The sequence below is a fragment of the Nannospalax galili genome, unplaced genomic scaffold (assembly GCF_000622305.1).
Source record: "Nannospalax galili isolate Female #2095 unplaced genomic scaffold, S.galili_v1.0 scaffold363, whole genome shotgun sequence".
NCBI classification, from domain to species: domain Eukaryota; kingdom Metazoa; phylum Chordata; class Mammalia; order Rodentia; family Spalacidae; genus Nannospalax; species Nannospalax galili.
Window position 1 is genome coordinate 610,533 of NW_008351176.1, and position 16,820 is coordinate 627,352.

Genomic DNA, 16,820 nt, shown 5'->3' on the forward strand with positions numbered 1-16,820 from the left:
AGCTAAAAAGAAGAAGGAGGAGGAGGGGGGGGGAGGAACAGAGTTCATTTTAATAATATTTTACCTAATACACCCAGAATGTTGCCACTTCAATAAGTGATTGATGTAAAAAATGATTGATGCAGTTTCCATTTTATGAGCTACTAAATCTTTGAAATCCAGTGTGTGGTTTACACTTTCAGTGACCTAGACTACTCCATTCAAAGCACTTAGTAGCCATATTTGGCTAGTCATTGCAAGTGTAGAGCTAGAGTCTTCCTCACTCACATTTTCAGATTGTAGGTTGGGATGACTTGACGGCCGTGCTCATTTGGAACTATCTTGGCAGAACACAAAATGTGACTTGGGCTCCCTTGAGCTAGGCAGCCTCCTCATGCAGTAGGTGAACACATCAAGACTGAGTGTTCCTGTGATAGAGGTTGATGCTCCATGGTTTTTTATGAACCAGCCTCAGAGATCATGTGAGTGTGGTTAAAAGAGTCCTAAGTCTTCTCAATTTCACTAGGGAAAAGGACAAAAACATTACTCAATAGGAGGAGTAGCAAAGAATTTGTAGCTACATTTTTAAAGTACTACAAGGATGGAAACCAGGTCATAAATGCTTTCCTTTTACTCACCCAGATAAAATCTGAGTTTCATTTTACAAGCCTTTTTTTAAAAATCTAGCTAAGCTTGGTAGCCCATGACTGTGTTCCCAGCACTTGGAAGCCAGATATCAGGATGATACCACGTTCAAGGCCAGTCTAACACAAACTCCCCCTAACTGGTACAGTTTCCCCACTCCCTAAAATACTTCCCAAATAAACTAAGTGCACACAATAGTTTGTGTGCTCTGCTTTCAGAGAAACCTAGATTAAAAAGAACCGGGGAACAGCCGTGAACAATGTTCTCATGCAGCCTAGGTTCTTATGGGAGAGATGGGAATTAAAAGCAGAAGTAAAATACGTATTATGTTAGGTAACATTGAGTATGTAGGAAAAATAGGTATTTGGGTAGGGGAGCTGATATATTTTTTCTTTTATTATTTTTATTGTTGTTTTCTTTTTAAATATTTTATCTATTTTTTCAATTTTTTATTTATTTAATAACCACATATTAGAAGAAGCATTTCATTACAACAGCATTTACATATTCAATAACTATTTCCAGGGCTAAGATGTTTCTCTTCCAAAGTTGGCTGTAAATTTTTAGGTTTACAGTTGAATTATTACAGTTATACAATATCGTATTCAGTATAAACACTGTAAGACAATAAAATTGAATGAGTTTTTAACCTTTAAAAAAGACCTCCATTTCATTTTAAAATATAAAGGGCTCTAGTGGGGGGAGGGAGGTGATGGGAGGGTGCCATCTGGGAGATGGGTGTATAGTCAAATGAGATGGTTTGGGATGTTCTGAGTACATGCGTTTCTAATCTCTATATATCTGATTATTACGAGTCACAGTCAGTTACTTTCTGAGATCCTTGGCACATGAGCATGGATACAAAGTCATCAGGTATATTTCAGTGGTAATGTTTTTCACATCTACTAATTAACATGAAGCAAATTTTTATTCTTCTTCCTCAAATACAACTCATTTTTTTATTGATTGATTTTGTGTGTGTGTGTGTGTGTGTGTGTGTGTATTTCATACAGAACATCTCAAACAATCTTATTCATCTATATACCCACATCTTATTCATCTATATACCTCCCATCTCCCCTGACCCCCTGCTGGTGCCTCAGTGTCCAATCTACAAAGAGGAGGGTCAACACAGAGGAAACATTTCCTCCATCCTTCCAAGTGAAGCCAGCCACAGTGGAGCAGGACCTTTGACTTATCTTTACATAGATGGAACTGGCAGAGGAAAGGAGACAGGGGCTCCTCCCAAGCCCATGTTGACCCATGAGGAACAGATCCTCAAACGACCTTAACAGTAAAAATAAATTGGTTTATCTGGGTCAAATGCATGGTCTTAAACACCCAAAAGGAAAGTATAACCAAAGATTAAAGGGATCAATATAATTCTTTAAGAGTCCATGCATATAGCTAAAAGCTACATAATAAGAAACAATGCCAGACAGGAGATACCTTCCTTTGAGTTGCTCGCCAGCGTGGCCTAAGAGACTCCCAGACAGTAACCCAGCATAGAACTGGGAAAATGAACAGCAGACCCCAATCTTATCTAAAGGAATATTGGCAACAGCTTGCTGCTAGATGAGGTAGCTGATATTTTAAATATAGTGTCTAAGGGTTGACTTACTGAAAAAAATAAAACCAAATGGGGTGAGAGGGCAATGGCTGAGGGCATCTGAGAGAAGAGCAAGCAGTGCATGCAGGAGGAACAGAAAGCCACAGACAAGGGCTAGCCTGCACCATGAGAGCACAGAGAGGGATGGGAAGAGAATGGGGCTGTGGAGCACAGCAAACAGGAACCCCTAGGGACTGTACCTTTTCACGAGGATAGGCTTTACCGTGATTGGGGTCTTAAAAACTCCATTACAAGCATGGTGGCACACGCCTGTAGTCCCAGCACTTGGGAGGCAGAGGCAGGCAGATCTCTGTGAGTTCAAGGCCAGCCTGGTCTACATAGTGAGTTCCAGGACAGCTGGAGCTATAGGAAGACCCTGCTTTAAAGAGACAATTAAAAAAAAAAAAAACACTCCATTACTTCTCATTTGATTGACTTTCTCTTAGACTTTAACAATATCACTATCACTGCAGTGTTGACAAATGAAGAGAAGCAAGAGGAGACACGTGCTGGGGCTTTTGCAATAATCCCAGTGACACACAAAGGGTGTCTTATGTCAGGGAAGGAAGTGGCAATGATTAAGAGTGTGGCATTATGACACAAGACACGCATACTTTGGCCTTTGTCCTAAACTTCTGATATGGAGCTCCAGAAGCCTTGGGGTTTCCCAAATGATAAAGCTAAAACAATGTGATAAGGCTGTCCTTTTTAAATTTATAATTTACAAAAGCTTCTTTGAACTGCACTTGATCTCATGCCGATGAGGATGGGAGCTGGTTGTCAGGAGAACTGATGATTAGCCGAAGACTAGAGAAAAAAATGAGAGTTTTGCTCTTTCAAGGGGTAATAAGATTCTAAATATGTTTTTTAAATGTAGAGCCAAAAGTATTAATGAAATGGATGTGGGGTGTGAAACAAGGGGAGAAGTCAAATACATCAATATGTTAAGTAAGCTTCACCTCTCAGTTTCCAGGGAGGGAGGAGGGTCTGGAGACGATGTGATCATCAAAGATCAATAACTTGTCATTCTTGTTTATATAACCCCAGGAGAATGGGATTCTGAGAACTCTGTGTGGGTAAAAAAGTAGAGAGAGGGCCTAAGAGGGCCGCACACTACACTCCCTCCCCATACCTCGTCCTATGAGTGCAAAAATAAAAGGAAAATTGTGATGAGAACATTTGAAAGAGCTTTTCAGAATGGAGCTGGGAGACTGTCAGGGAAAGCACCTACACGGAAATCTAGCTGCTGCCTGGGAATGTGAATTTTCTGCCTTCAGCAGACACAAGTCTAGAGACCCAAGAGACACAGCAATAGCTTATGAAGCTCTTGTCCAGTGAACATTTTTTACTAAGTGTGCACATACTTTTATTTTTCTATTGGTTGCGTGGCTTGTGTACACAGCATCTGTTCTCAACTACAACAGATGTTTCTCCACAAAGGAGTTTTTATTGCCTTCTAATAAATGAGTGGTTTGTTCAACATATGCTCTCTCTTTATCTTCTTCAAAACTCTAATTAGAGCTATCTGAAGCTATTTCCTGGAATTGCAATTCCTAAAGTTACCAAAGTCTAGGTTGCTTTCCATGTGAAAGCCCGTATTGAGGGCTTGATAGAAAGAAATCAGATTTATCAAGGGCTGGTACCATGGAAGGTAGAAGGGGGTGACTATCATCTTCAAAGCTCCATCTCAGGGAATTCAGAGGTACAGAAGGTTTTTGTAGGGAGGGAAAGGAGGCACAACGCAGGAGGGCTGTGTTCTGAGCAGGGTCTTCATCAGCTAGGGATGTACTTCCTTTTTCCTTCTCCAGAACATCCCAATGACATGGACTGCCTATGGCTCTTGTTTGACAGAGTTATCACTTTTCTTTAAGTTAAAACCTCATGATAATTTAGATGTTTTGTGCTAGTTTTGATGCATAAGATCAAAATAACAATAATGAAGGGATGTTACAAATTCTAATATTATTTAAAAGTCACCAAATGCAAAGAAAGATTATTTACAGTAAACATCATTTTTTAAAAAATTTTTTGAGAAAGCATTTCACTATGTGGCCCTGGCTGGCTTAGAATTCACTATATAAACCAGGCTAGCATGGAACTCACAGAGATCCACCTTCTTCTGCCTCTTCAGTATTTGGATTAAAGGTGTGTACCATCATGCCTGGCGTACATCTTTATGACTTGGATGAGGCTCCTTAGAGTGTTTAGGACACTAGGGAAAAGGGAGGTGACATGACCCTTGTAAAAGGAGAAGAGAGGAAGCAACTTTGCCAAAGGGCAAAGGGAGAGAAAGAAAAGCAGCGTAGCCAAGCACAACCCCAAAAGAAGTGTCCGCTAAGATCCAAATAAAGTCTTCTTTAAAAAACTTCTGTACTTTGTAGGGTTATTCAATAGCATCTTTTCCACCTGGGTGTTTCTGAGTTTTAACCCTCCATTTAAAATAAAATATTAAAAAACATTGGGCATGATGTTACATGCCTGTAATCTCAGCACTTGGAAAGTAGAGGCAAAAAGATCAGAAGTTCAAGGTCATCTTAAGATACATAGCAACTTAAAGGCTAGCCTGAGCTATATGAGACCCTGTATCAAAAGAAAAGAGAAGAGAAGAGAAGAGGAGAGGAGAGGAGAGGAGAGGAGAGGAGAGGAGAGGAGAGAAAAGAAAAAAAAAGAAAGAAAAGAAACTTACCAATCTGAGTAGTAACTGGTTTTTCTGAGTTCTATGAGATAGTCTAGCAAAAAATTGAAGCCAGGCATGGTGGCACACACTTTTGATCCAGCACTCAAAAGGCAGGGGCTAAAAAGATGGCTCAGCAGTTAAGAGCACTGGGTTCAGTCCCCAGCACCCACATGGTGGCTAATAACCACCCTTAACTCCAGTTACAGGAGATTTGACGCCCTCTTCTGACCTCTGTGGGCATTGCATGATACCAGTATACTAAAATACATGCAGTCAATACAAAAATTGTGTGTATGTGTGTGTGTGCATATATGTGCCTGTGAGTGTAGTGCCTGGGAGGGCAGAAGAGGGGGTTGGATCCCCTGGAGCTAGAGTTACAGGCAGTTGTAAGCTGCCCAGTGTGGCTGCTGGGAACAAACTCAAGTCATACACATAAAATAAAAATAATAAATAAATATTTTTAATTGAACCCAGCACCAATTGAAGTCGAGTTGGACAGAAGCCATGAGAAACCTCACGGAGACCTAGCAACCATGACTGACATCTGAAGTGGAGGCAGATTTGTAGAACTGAGCCCTTAACCAACACGGGTAAGTGGAGAATGTCAAGAGGTATGTACTCAGAGTGGCAGAGATAGAGGCACTTTCACAGTCTGTGTTATAAAGACACACTTATACTCCACATTGTAGAAAGGAATCAGCACATACATGTTACTCCTAGCTTAGCATCTATGACTACTAATGGTTTGTACTGAGCTAACTTCCTCCCAGCCCAGATGTCCCTACGTGTAGGAATGCAAGGTTGACACTAGCAGACACTAACTAGAGAGCATTTCAAAGAATTGCCTGAGCCCAGGTTGAGCTCTGCCTTTGTCCCTCTCTCCCCACTTCTCCCTATTTAATCTGTCAGCTAAAGGTGAGATGTAAGATTTCTTAGACTGTTAATCCACTATCTTCTCAGATTGTCAGCTCTCTGAATAAAGCACAACTTTAATTTTTTTTAAAATTGTATGTATGGGGCTGGAGAGATGGCTCAGCAGTTAAGAACACTGGTTATTCCTGCAGAAGACCTGGGTTTGAATCCTAGCACCCACATGGTGGCTAACAATTGTCCGTAACTCCAGTCCCAGGGGATCCGACAGCTTCTTTTGACCTCCACGGGCATTGCATGACACGGGTACGCTTACCTACATGCAGGCAATACACACATACACATAAAATAAAAATAATAAATAAAAATTTTTTAAAAATTGTGTATATATGTGTGTGCATATATGTACCTGTGAGTGCAGTGCCTGGGAGGGCAGAAGAGGGGGTTGGATCCCCTGGAGCTAGAGTTACAGGCAGTTGTAAGGTGCCCAACATGGGTGCTGGGAACAAACTCAAGTCTTCTACAAAGGCAGTAAGTGTTTTTAACAGCTGAGTCATTTCTCCAGTCCCAAAAGCACAGCTTTAAAGATTAAGTTCCTATCTCAACTCATTGGAATCTACAGTTCATAGATAGCACTGAGCTCTGGTATTCCACTTACAGGAAAAGAGAAAAAAAATTATGCATTTCTTTTAAGGAGTAGTAAGATTCTAGGTGTGTTTTTGAAGTTAGAGTCAAACTTGTTTATGAATTGGATGAGGAATGTGAGACAAATGGAGGAATAAAATATATCTACAGACACTATAAGAATCACATGGCCAGGTTTATAAATTAGAGAGTTCTCTCTGCTGGGTCCCCTGTTCATTGGTTATTGGATACTTTGAGTTGGCTGAGTCTAGAAGAAGAAGGAGGAGTCCAAAGGAAAAAAGAAGAAGAAGAAAATGAAGAAGAAGAAGAGGAAGAAGAAGAAGAAGAAGAAGAAGAAGAAGAAGAAGAAGAAGAAGAAGAAGAAGAAGAAGAAGAAGAAGAGGAAAAGGAAGAAGAAGAAGAAACTTACTCTGATTTAGAGGATAAGTGAACCTCCTAGAAGGAAATGCTCCTTAAAATATTTGCTCTTTGCCTATAGCCATTAGGACAGTTGAGGAACTCCATAGGGCTGTCCAAGTCATTTTCTCACAGAAATGGGAGTAGGAGCCAGAGACACAGTCTAAAGAGTTGCGGAGACCTCAACTCAGGTGCAGCTCGTAGTTTTTACAGTGTCATGGAAAAGAATTCCAGGAAGGGTTTATATGAAACAGAATTGGAGTTTATTAGGAAGAGATTTAAAGATATATTTAAGCATGGTTATTAATGGAAATATTGGCACTTAGGAAAAGGATACTATACAAGTGTGGGCATGGGCTTCTCCATCGAGTCACACTTAATGTTTTTACAATAGAGATGCATGGTTGTGGTGGTTTCTGAAGTTACCTCTCAAAAGGTTGTTAAGGAATTGGTTTTTTCTTTTTTGGTAATTGGCGTCATGGGGTGGTTCCTGAGGTAAACTGGATAGGATTACAACTGATAAGGTAAAACCTTAGTACATGTGGTTGGCACAAGATGGGTAAGACATATTTTTACTGTGAAGTTTATAGTGTAAGAATCCCAGGAAATTATAGTTTCACATCCGGGAAATGAGTAAAACCATACTCAAAGGTCAAGCACACTTGCACCATAAGCATGATTCATTGCTTTTTTAACACTCTTATTTGTAGGAATATTGTTTCTATGCAAGCAACCTTCACAACAAATTTTAGTGGTGCTGGAATTTTTTGTTTTGCTTTGTTTTTTCAAACAAGCTCTCCCTATAGCCCCAGTTGACCTGGAACTTGTTGTGTAGACCAGGCTGGCCTCAGTCTCAGAGATCTGCCTGCTTATGCCTCCTGAGTGCTAAGATTGACATGTGCCACCACAACCAGCCCAGTGCTTCTTGACTCTCAGTTGGTAGACGTCTCAACCAGACTCAAGGTGAGGGACTCTTCCTTTTCCATGTCTCCTTAATTTTTCCTGTCTATTCTGTCTCAGTTTCCCCTTCTGAGACTTTGATCCCTTAATCTTAAGGGTTGATTATGTCCCCAAATCCAGTTTCTCTAACTCCTTCACTGCTGAGCAGGGAACCAAAAGGCTCAATGAGGGGGCAGGAGAAAGGACTCAAGAGCTAAGAGTACTTGCTACTCTTCCAGAGGACCTGAATTTGGTTCCCAGCACCCACATCAGGCACTTCACAACTGCCTGGAACTCCAGCTCCAGGAGACTCAACACCCTCTTTTGGCCTCCAAGGTCACTTGTACACACACACACACACACACACACACACACACACAACTTTTTTTAAAGTCTCAATCAGTCTGATCGAAAGAGGAAGGGAGGGGCTGGAGAGATGGTTCAGCCGTGAAGACCACTGGCTGCTCTTGTAGAGGACCCGGGTTTGAATCCCAGCACCCACATGATGTGTAACAACCATCAGAGGATCTGACACCCTCTTCTGACCTCCATGGGCATTGCATGACACAGGTGCACTTATATACATGCAGGCAATATACTCATAAGCATAAAATAAAAATAATAAGGTATTTATTATTTTTAAAAAAAACAAGAAAGAGTGTGAGATGGTCTGAACTGGCAGATCAGTGGCTCACCATTCTGTGAGCATCTGAAGAGAGGACATTACTACTTGGGACATGAAGCCATATAAACAATAGGCATACAGCAGATTGTGCCCAGTCCTAAGATTAGCACCAAGAATAGCAGAGCCTTTTCCTCATGAGGTCAGAAAATCTTTTAAAACTTAAGGCAGAATCTGACAGAAAGGACTCTTGGTATGTAAATCTTGAAGGGCTGAGGACACATAGCCTGGGGTATCTGATAAGTATACACAGTGCTTTAATCCTGGCCCGAGTTCCCCCTGTGCTGCTGTTAGAAAGGTCACCAGGTCTCGAAGCACAGCTTTCCTCATCATCTTAACGTCTAGGTGTAAGAACAAGACCCTTGGGCTGTAAAAAGCATAGTGGAGAACGTGGTGAAACACAAACGGCAGTTCCAAGAAGGACTCCAATGGTAGAATCAATCAAAAGGAAAATAGTGTGAGGTTGTCATCACTGAGCACATTCCAACAGGGCCTAAGAGCAAAGCAATGAAGCAAAGGGAAGTAAGGGTTCCCTCTGCAAATACGTTTGCAGGTGGGACTTGTCTTTGTATTTAAGAAGTTAAGATTTCTTTTTCTCTTATTTGAAGAGAATTGTCTTTTAATAGTTTTCATGGGTAAGCAGCCTTGTATTCAAGGCTCTTAAGGACATGGAGACTCGGAAGAGGGGGAAGGCTTTAGGTTTTATTCCAGAGAATAAGGCCTGGCCGACGTTTTCAGTTTTTCGTGGTTTGGGTTGGATAGGCTGATAGCCACCCTGAAAAGATACCAGCAAACATTAGGAAATATTTATATCCTTGACAGGGAAGCATTTGAGTAAAATCTAGTTATCAGTCTTTTCCTTGGAGCAGATCTATACTTCGTACTTTGTTAAGACAAGGTGGTAAACAATAACCTCCTGAGTTAATACAAACGACAGGCCTTCAGACATTCTTTGGATTGTGGACTTTATGGTTCTTTTCCCAAAAAGACACAAGTGACTAAAACAGTTAATGACTGTCTTTTGAGATGCTATGAAATTATGAAGACCCTCAACTGTTTGAGACAACAAAATCTTATGTTACCCTGAGTCTACCAGCCATTTTTAGTGAGTTTATATCCTCACTGAGTGGTCCATTTCCTCTGTTTCTCCATAAGATGGACACAAGTTTAATTCTGGAAAAGAAGTTTCAGAATCTCTTCTGTAGCCTCCAAGCATGATTATAGCTGTTCCAGTTTGTGATAACATCCTATCACATAGAGTTTATCTGGGATTTAAATTTTTTATTATTGTTATGTTCACGGGTGCACATTCTATGGTATATATGGAGGTCAGAGATCACTTTTGTAGAGTCAGTTCTCTCCTTCCACCTTTACATGTGACTGGGGGATCAAACTCAGATCCTCAAGTTGGAGCAACATGTATCTTTACCTGCTGCACCACCTCATTGGCCCTGCGTATGACTTGTTGGTGTTGTGCTTTGTCTTTCTGTTACACATAGAGCAAATCCCAAGGCTGGGTCTGACAGTAATAATTCCTTTGGCTTTGGGGTATTTCCACTAACACTGGTTACTACACAAATTTTTTGACAAAGAGGTACTGAGTTACTAAGGCATAGAACAAAACCCCAGTATTGAAAAAGAAAATTAACATTAAAGTTTTTTTTTAACTATGTGTATATGTGGGGGAGGGTATGTCCACTTGTGAGTGCAGTGTCTGCAGAGTTGACAGGAGGATGTTTGATCCCCTGGAGTTGGAGTTACGGGTGGTTGTGAGTTGCCCAACAGTAAGTGCTATTAACTCCTGAATCATCTCTCCAGCCCCAGAAAACTAGCATTTTTATCTGCCATATCAGGAGTTACCTGAGGTGCCTTAATGGTTGCCAGAAGCTGCTGGATGGGGGATTTGCCTTGAGCAGCTTCAGTCTGTAAGGGCAGCCATCATTGGTGCTGAAGGTACATCCTCCTCTTGGAAGATGAGACATCCTCCTTTACAGTGGCTTCCCCTTAGCAGAGGGGGCAATGCCCTGGCTTCTTAGAATCTCGCCTAGGGCAGCTCTTTCCTAGTGCCCAGGTTTTCAACTGCTCTGACAAGTGTTGCCCCTTTAGAAACCTCTTCTTCCTGGTGTTTCTCTGAGGGGACAGGTTCATAACCTGCCCGGGAAAATTATAATTATAAAATATTATTCCCCAGCCCAGTGTGGTGGCACACACCTTTAGTCCCAGAACTTGGGAGGCAGAGGCAGGCAGATCTCTGTGAGTTCAGCCTGGTCTACATAGTGAGTTCAAGGCCAGCTGGGGCTACAGGGAGCTCTGTCTCAAAAAGATGAGAAATATATATAATTCCCCAGGTTAAGGCTATCAGATGAGCTTGTTCTCATTGCTTCCCCCTGGCTTTTTGGATTGCATATATTTTATCTCTGTGGTTGAAAACTTCAAAAGTCAAATTTAAAAGTAGATTCAGGATGTCTGAGATCAACTGTCTGCTTTTGCAGCTTCCTCCTGGAGCCTAGTGCAGAACAACTGATAAAACCAGAACCCAGCAAAGTCTGACCTCAGGGAAAATTTAAGAGCCTTTCACTGTAGTAAACTTGATGATATATATGCAGTCTTTAAGTTTTATATTTTATAAATATTTCCCATAACTTAGATCTTCTGCAACGTGCTTAAGCTTTCTGGTTTTGTCCACACTTTTATTTCCATTGTGGAATAATCCTTTACTTTAGAACAAACTTATCATCTAAAATCCTTTTTAATCTAAAAGAATTTCCTTCTCTTTTTAAGCTTCTTTACATTGATGGCTCCTTTCTGATTTTTTTCTTTTTACAAAATTTAGAAAATAATTCTTCTTTATAACTATATTTTTAATAACTATCTTTTAATGAAAACCCAGGAAGCTAGATCTGCAACATTAGCAAAACTACTTCCGGAGACACTTTTAATTTTTCTTCCAACAAATTTAAGTTAGCGAGTTTGTTAGGGCTTTAAGTCCTATCGTTACAGCCACTTACTTACTTTTGTCAAAAAGCATCAGCTTTTCATTTGGACCCACAAGGCAACCAGTATCAGGATAAAGCCTGGCATCCTGGCTTCATTTTCTGTGTCTTTTTCCTTTGGACCTAGCAGGCAAGCGTATTAATCACTGGAGGAAAACTGAAACCACAAAGAGAAATCCTTGTCCAAAACCTTAATAACAGAGCAGCTCCACCTCCAGGTGAGAACAACCACATATGATGCTGAGGCTGTGCCCTGGAGCATGAGCAATCGTCCCCAGAGAACCAGCTGTCTTGCTGAGCAATATGGAATTATTTTAATCAGATTATAGGACCAGAACTGAGACAGATCAAGACCACACCTTGACTACGACTGACCAGTTACACATAACTCTCATCCCTTGTTTTAATTCCTTCTCTACTTTAATCTAAAGTTCATGTCAGTACCCAGAAGAAGGGCCTGGGGGACACTGGACCTCTCTACTAGTTCCCCTAACATGGCCAAATTGATCAAATCTCCTCTCTCCACCTTTCACCATTACTCATCTCTTTAATCATTGTACTGTGACATGTGTCCAAGCTTAGCCTGTGGGGGCTGCCCAGGGCCAGGACTTTTGTTCTAAAATTCCTGTTTTACTAAAAATTATAAAGACTTTGGGCTAATTCAGTTTCAATTTACATGAACATTCACATATAAGACTGTTTGGCACCATGTAGATAATATACAAATATAAGCACACATGTAGATAGTATACACACATAGCCATACATAAAAACAGACCAAGAAACTCCAAAGACTTGTAGCCTTCATTTATATTTATCATTTGTTATACTGTCATTAAGATAGACTGTAGACAAATTATTTCTTCCATAGCACTAAGCAATCTTTAGTTTAAAATTTGTAATAAAAACAAAGTAGAAAAATACATCTCAAATATATAGAGCTTAAATTAATTATTGATAGGGCTCAAGCAGACATCCAGTAAGATCTAAAGGGTCAAAATATGAAGCTCATTGTGCAGACCTAAGTTAGTACTTTTTTTCTATTTGAAGTGCTGAACAGCAGCAGGGAAGAGATCTTTAAAACAGAAATTTGGGGGGCTGAAGCGATGGCTCAGCAGTTAAGAGTATTTGCTGCTCTCCCAGAGGACCTGAGTTCGGTTCCCAGCACCCACATCTGGCAGCTCACAATCACCTGTATCTCTAGCTCCTGAGGATCCAACACCCTTCTATGGCCTCCATAGGCACCTGAACACACACAGCATACACTCACACAGACACACACATACACATAAATAAAAATAATAATAAACCTTTTTTTAAAAAAAATAGAATTTTTTTCCTGAAATGCCATTTTGAGGCCAAATTCCTCCACTTTTTAACTTACAGTGAGGCAAGCTTTGTGGTGTTTACTTGTATATCTAAAAAATGAAAAGAAGAAAACAGCCTAGGATAGCTCAATGAGTTCCCAACCTGAATTGGACATCACTGGCCTGGCCTGTCCAACACAGCCATTAACCCTGGATATCCCCGCAAGTTCAGTGGATAATTTCCTTCCAGGCTTCACCCGGAGACCTCTGAATACACTGTGGTGTCTCTTTACAGTAGTTTACATAGTTAGTTACACCTAACAGTTGGGGTTTTAACCTCTCATAAAATGAGAACCCATGGAGACTAAATTCACCTATTTCGGCCTTAGCAAGTTATGGAAGACCCTCCTCAAAACATCCTCTATGAGACTGGTGCTCAGCAGGAGAAAGTTTGAGGCTTTGAAAGGCAGCTGGCAGTTCAGCGCCGGTGAAGACACTGGCAGAGTTCCAGGTCCCCAAGGCTACTTCACAAAAACGAGACAAAATGGGGAAAGCTGGGAGCACCAATAGGAAGATTTCAGGATCAAGAGAGGGTCTGGAGCATGTTGCGTCTAGAAGCGGGCGTTTGTAACAGAGATTAGATCAAAACGTGCTGCTTAGTGAGGCTCACTCCCCCTGGCGTCACACCAGTCAGTTCACCCCAAAAGGGCCTTGGGCAGCTCTCCGGAGACAAGTCTCATGGAATCGTTATTATGGTGATGTCCTTCTGGACAGGCGTGACTGCTTTTTCTGACCCAGGAGTCGGGTATGGAAGATTCTAAAGGAATTCCTATCTTTGGTGCCAGTGGCACTCATTAAACACCATATGGGTCTCCGGCCAGAAAACAGAGAGAACGAAACTAAGTCAACACGCAAGCGGAAAGGGTCGAGCAAGGGCAGCTAAGGGGCAGTCGAGGAAACTCAGCAACACTGCTGCAGAGATGGTTCCTCTGTGGGCACCAGGAAAGACATCAGAGGCAGTGGGAGTGGGAGCCAGAGACACAGCTCCACGTTGCTGCCTATACCAGTCTGACGGGGTTTGTATGTTTGTTTATTTTCAGAGACCTCTACTCAGATGAAGCCAGGATTCTTGACTGCACTGCGTAAAGAATTTCAGGGAGAGTCAATATGAAACAGAGTTGGAGTTTATTAAGAGATTCTTTTTAACATAGATGTAAGTGTGGGTGTTAATAGAAAGAGAAGCATTTAGGAAAAGGATGGGATACACTCAAGTGTGGGCATAGCGCTCCCAAGAGTCCCGCTTAAGTGACTTTACAACAGCCACATATACAGCCACAGTTTTGGTGGCTTCTGAAGTTACACCTCAAAGCGTTCCTAAGGAACTTTATTTTCTCTTTTTCAATAAACCTCAGAGGGAGGTTCTTGAGGTGCATTGGATAGGATTACAGCTGATAAGATAAAACCACAGGCCGCAAGGATTGTACACAGAAGTTAGAATACATTTTAACTATAAATGAAATGTATAGTAAGATTTTCAGAAAACTCCAGGTTCACTTCTAGGAAAGAAAATTAATCCACACTCAAAAATCAAATACTATTAGGCTTTAAGCATGGTTCATTGTTATTTTAATGTTCTTCATTTAAATATCTCTACGCAAAAGGAATATTGTGTCTATATAGGCAACCTTCACAGGAAATTTTATTCATTGTGCTTGAATTCTTGAATCTCAGCTGGTAAGAGACTTCAAGACTTCTGAGTAAGGGGCTCCTCTCCTTCCTCCATGTCCTCTTAAATTAGTCCTTCATTCCTACCTCCACCTTTGCAGTCATTTCCTGTTACATTCTTGGTCCTCTCCTTCCCCTTGCATTCTCTGCCTTGTTTCCTCTTTTACAACGTGCATGTTGAGTATTATGTACCCAGGAACTTCCTGATCCTCCTATCTTATAAATACCAGGGCAGGCCAGGAAGTCAGGGAGTAGTGAGAAGTCTTCAAGCCAGCTCTGCCTGCCCACCAGGAGGATGAGGGTCTCCATGGCTATTTCCTTGCTTACCCTTGTGGCTGCTGTTGGATCCCAGGCCAGGATCATACATGGTGAGTCCAATGAGCCTTCTCAGCGGTGAGCAAGTCAACAGTAACTGGAGGTCTGGGAAGGAAACCCACAAGGGCAGCACTGCCCTCCTGGAAACACTCTCCATCCTGACATGGTGGTAGAATTTATCTAGAAACAGCAACTGTGTATAGACCTGCCTCTGTCTGTAGCCTTTAGACCCTAGGGGAATCTATATACTGATAACTGGTACCATTCAGGAAAACAATTGTTTCCCCTTTTATAGTCAGAATTATTTGATATGTGTCTTTAACTGACGTAGGACTAAGTATTAGGTCAGAAGATCTGTAGTAAAATTATGCTTGAGGAAAGAAGCATAGAATCTTATGTTAGAAGTGTTAACATACCACTTACAAAAAATCCATCATTTTGGAGAAGTAGAACCAGCCAGGCAGGTGGCTCAGCCCAAGAAAATCCTAACCGTTCTATTTTATATTTAGCAAATACATATCTAACACTTCCCATGTGCCAGACAGCAACTATTCTGTCTTACATATGTTAACAAGTCAACTTCTCTTACAACCCTGTGAGGTAGATATTATATTAAACAATGTGAAATTGCCATTTTTATAGGGGGAAATAGAACATCAGCAATTATATATACTTTATTATTCTTGTTAGTATTGTCATTTTATAAATAAAAAAATGAGTCATATAGAAATTTTAGCCTTAAGATGAAGGCCTGCCTAAGATTACACAGTAGTAAGTAGTAGGATTCAGGCAGGAGCCAACCTGGGAGAAGTAATGGACAGACAGAGTCATTTAGAGTCTCTTCTTTTTTGCAAGCTCCACCCAAAACACAGCAAGCATTATACTATTTAAGGAATAATGACAAGACAAAAAAAGTCTCTAGTAATGCCATTATATTTTAGGAAATTTTTCATTGGTTGACTCCACAGATGTGGAGCTTCCAGGTATGGAAGACCAACTTTAAAAGAAATGAGCTAAGAACATTGGAAAATAATTGTTGGATAAGTTGATAATTTAATCCTTATTGCCTAAATCATTAATTTATGTTTTGATACAAAAAGTAAATACCAAGTTTATTTATTAGGTTTGTTCTATTTTTTGCTTTATGTATGTGTGTCTGTGTGTGCAGATGCCCAAGGAGGCCAGAAAAGAGTATTAGAGCTGGAGCTAAGATTACAGGCAGTTGTGAGTCCTGGCATGGGTGCTGAGAACCGAACTCCAGTCCTCCTAAAGAGCAGCAAGCGCTCTTGACCACGGAGCCGTCTCTGTAGCCCCTAAATAGCAATTTTTAATGCTAGCCTTATTCTGTGATAACCTAAATTTAAGTTGAAGGAAGGAAGGAAGGAAGGAAAGAAGGAAGGAAGGAAGGAAACTAAAGTTGAACTGTATTTGCCTAATTATCACAATACAGGCTTACAATGTTTTATGTAAAATCTCTGGAGCTACTTGAATTTTGGAATGCAGAATTTTTAAGAGTTTTCAAAAGTTAATATAAAGGAGGTTAAAGACACGGCTCAGTGGTTAAGAGCATGTGCTGCTCTTGCAGAGGACCCAAGCTCAGTTCCCAGCACCCACATGGCAGCTAATAATCATCCATAACTCCAGTTCCAAGGGAGTCTGATGCCCCCTTCTGACTGGCATTGCATGGTATGGGTGCACTTACATACATGCAGGCAATATATTCATACACTAAAAATAAGAAATAAAATATTTTTAAAAGTTAATATAATGCACAGCTGGACATGGTGGCGCATGCCTTTAATCCCAGCACTTAGGAGGCAGGAGCAGGCAAATCTCTGTGAGTTCAAGGCCAGCCTGGTCTGCATAGTGAGTCCCAGGTCAGTTGGGGCTTCAGGAAGGCCCTATCTCAAAACAAAACCAAAAAAAAAATATTTAAATAGGGCCAGCGAGATGGCAGAGTGTGTAAAGACACTTGCCATGCAAACCCGATAACCTGATTTGGATCCCAGAATCTAGGTAAAGGGCAGAAGAGAACTGA

The 16,820-nt window shown here is 40.9% G+C and overlaps 1 protein-coding gene across 1 annotated transcript in view; it reads left to right on the forward strand.

Moving 5' to 3' along the window:
* Window positions 1–14,759: 14,759 nt before the first annotated feature.
* LOC103746088 (C-C motif chemokine 6-like) overlaps window positions 14,760–16,820 on the forward strand; it is a 4,369-nt gene continuing 2,308 nt past the window's right edge. Inside the window, exon 1 of the mRNA XM_017801956.2 lies at window positions 14,760–14,835. Coding sequence (XP_017657445.1) covers window positions 14,763–14,835 — 73 coding nt within the window. The 5' untranslated portion in view covers window positions 14,760–14,762. The remainder of the gene's footprint in view (window positions 14,836–16,820) is intronic.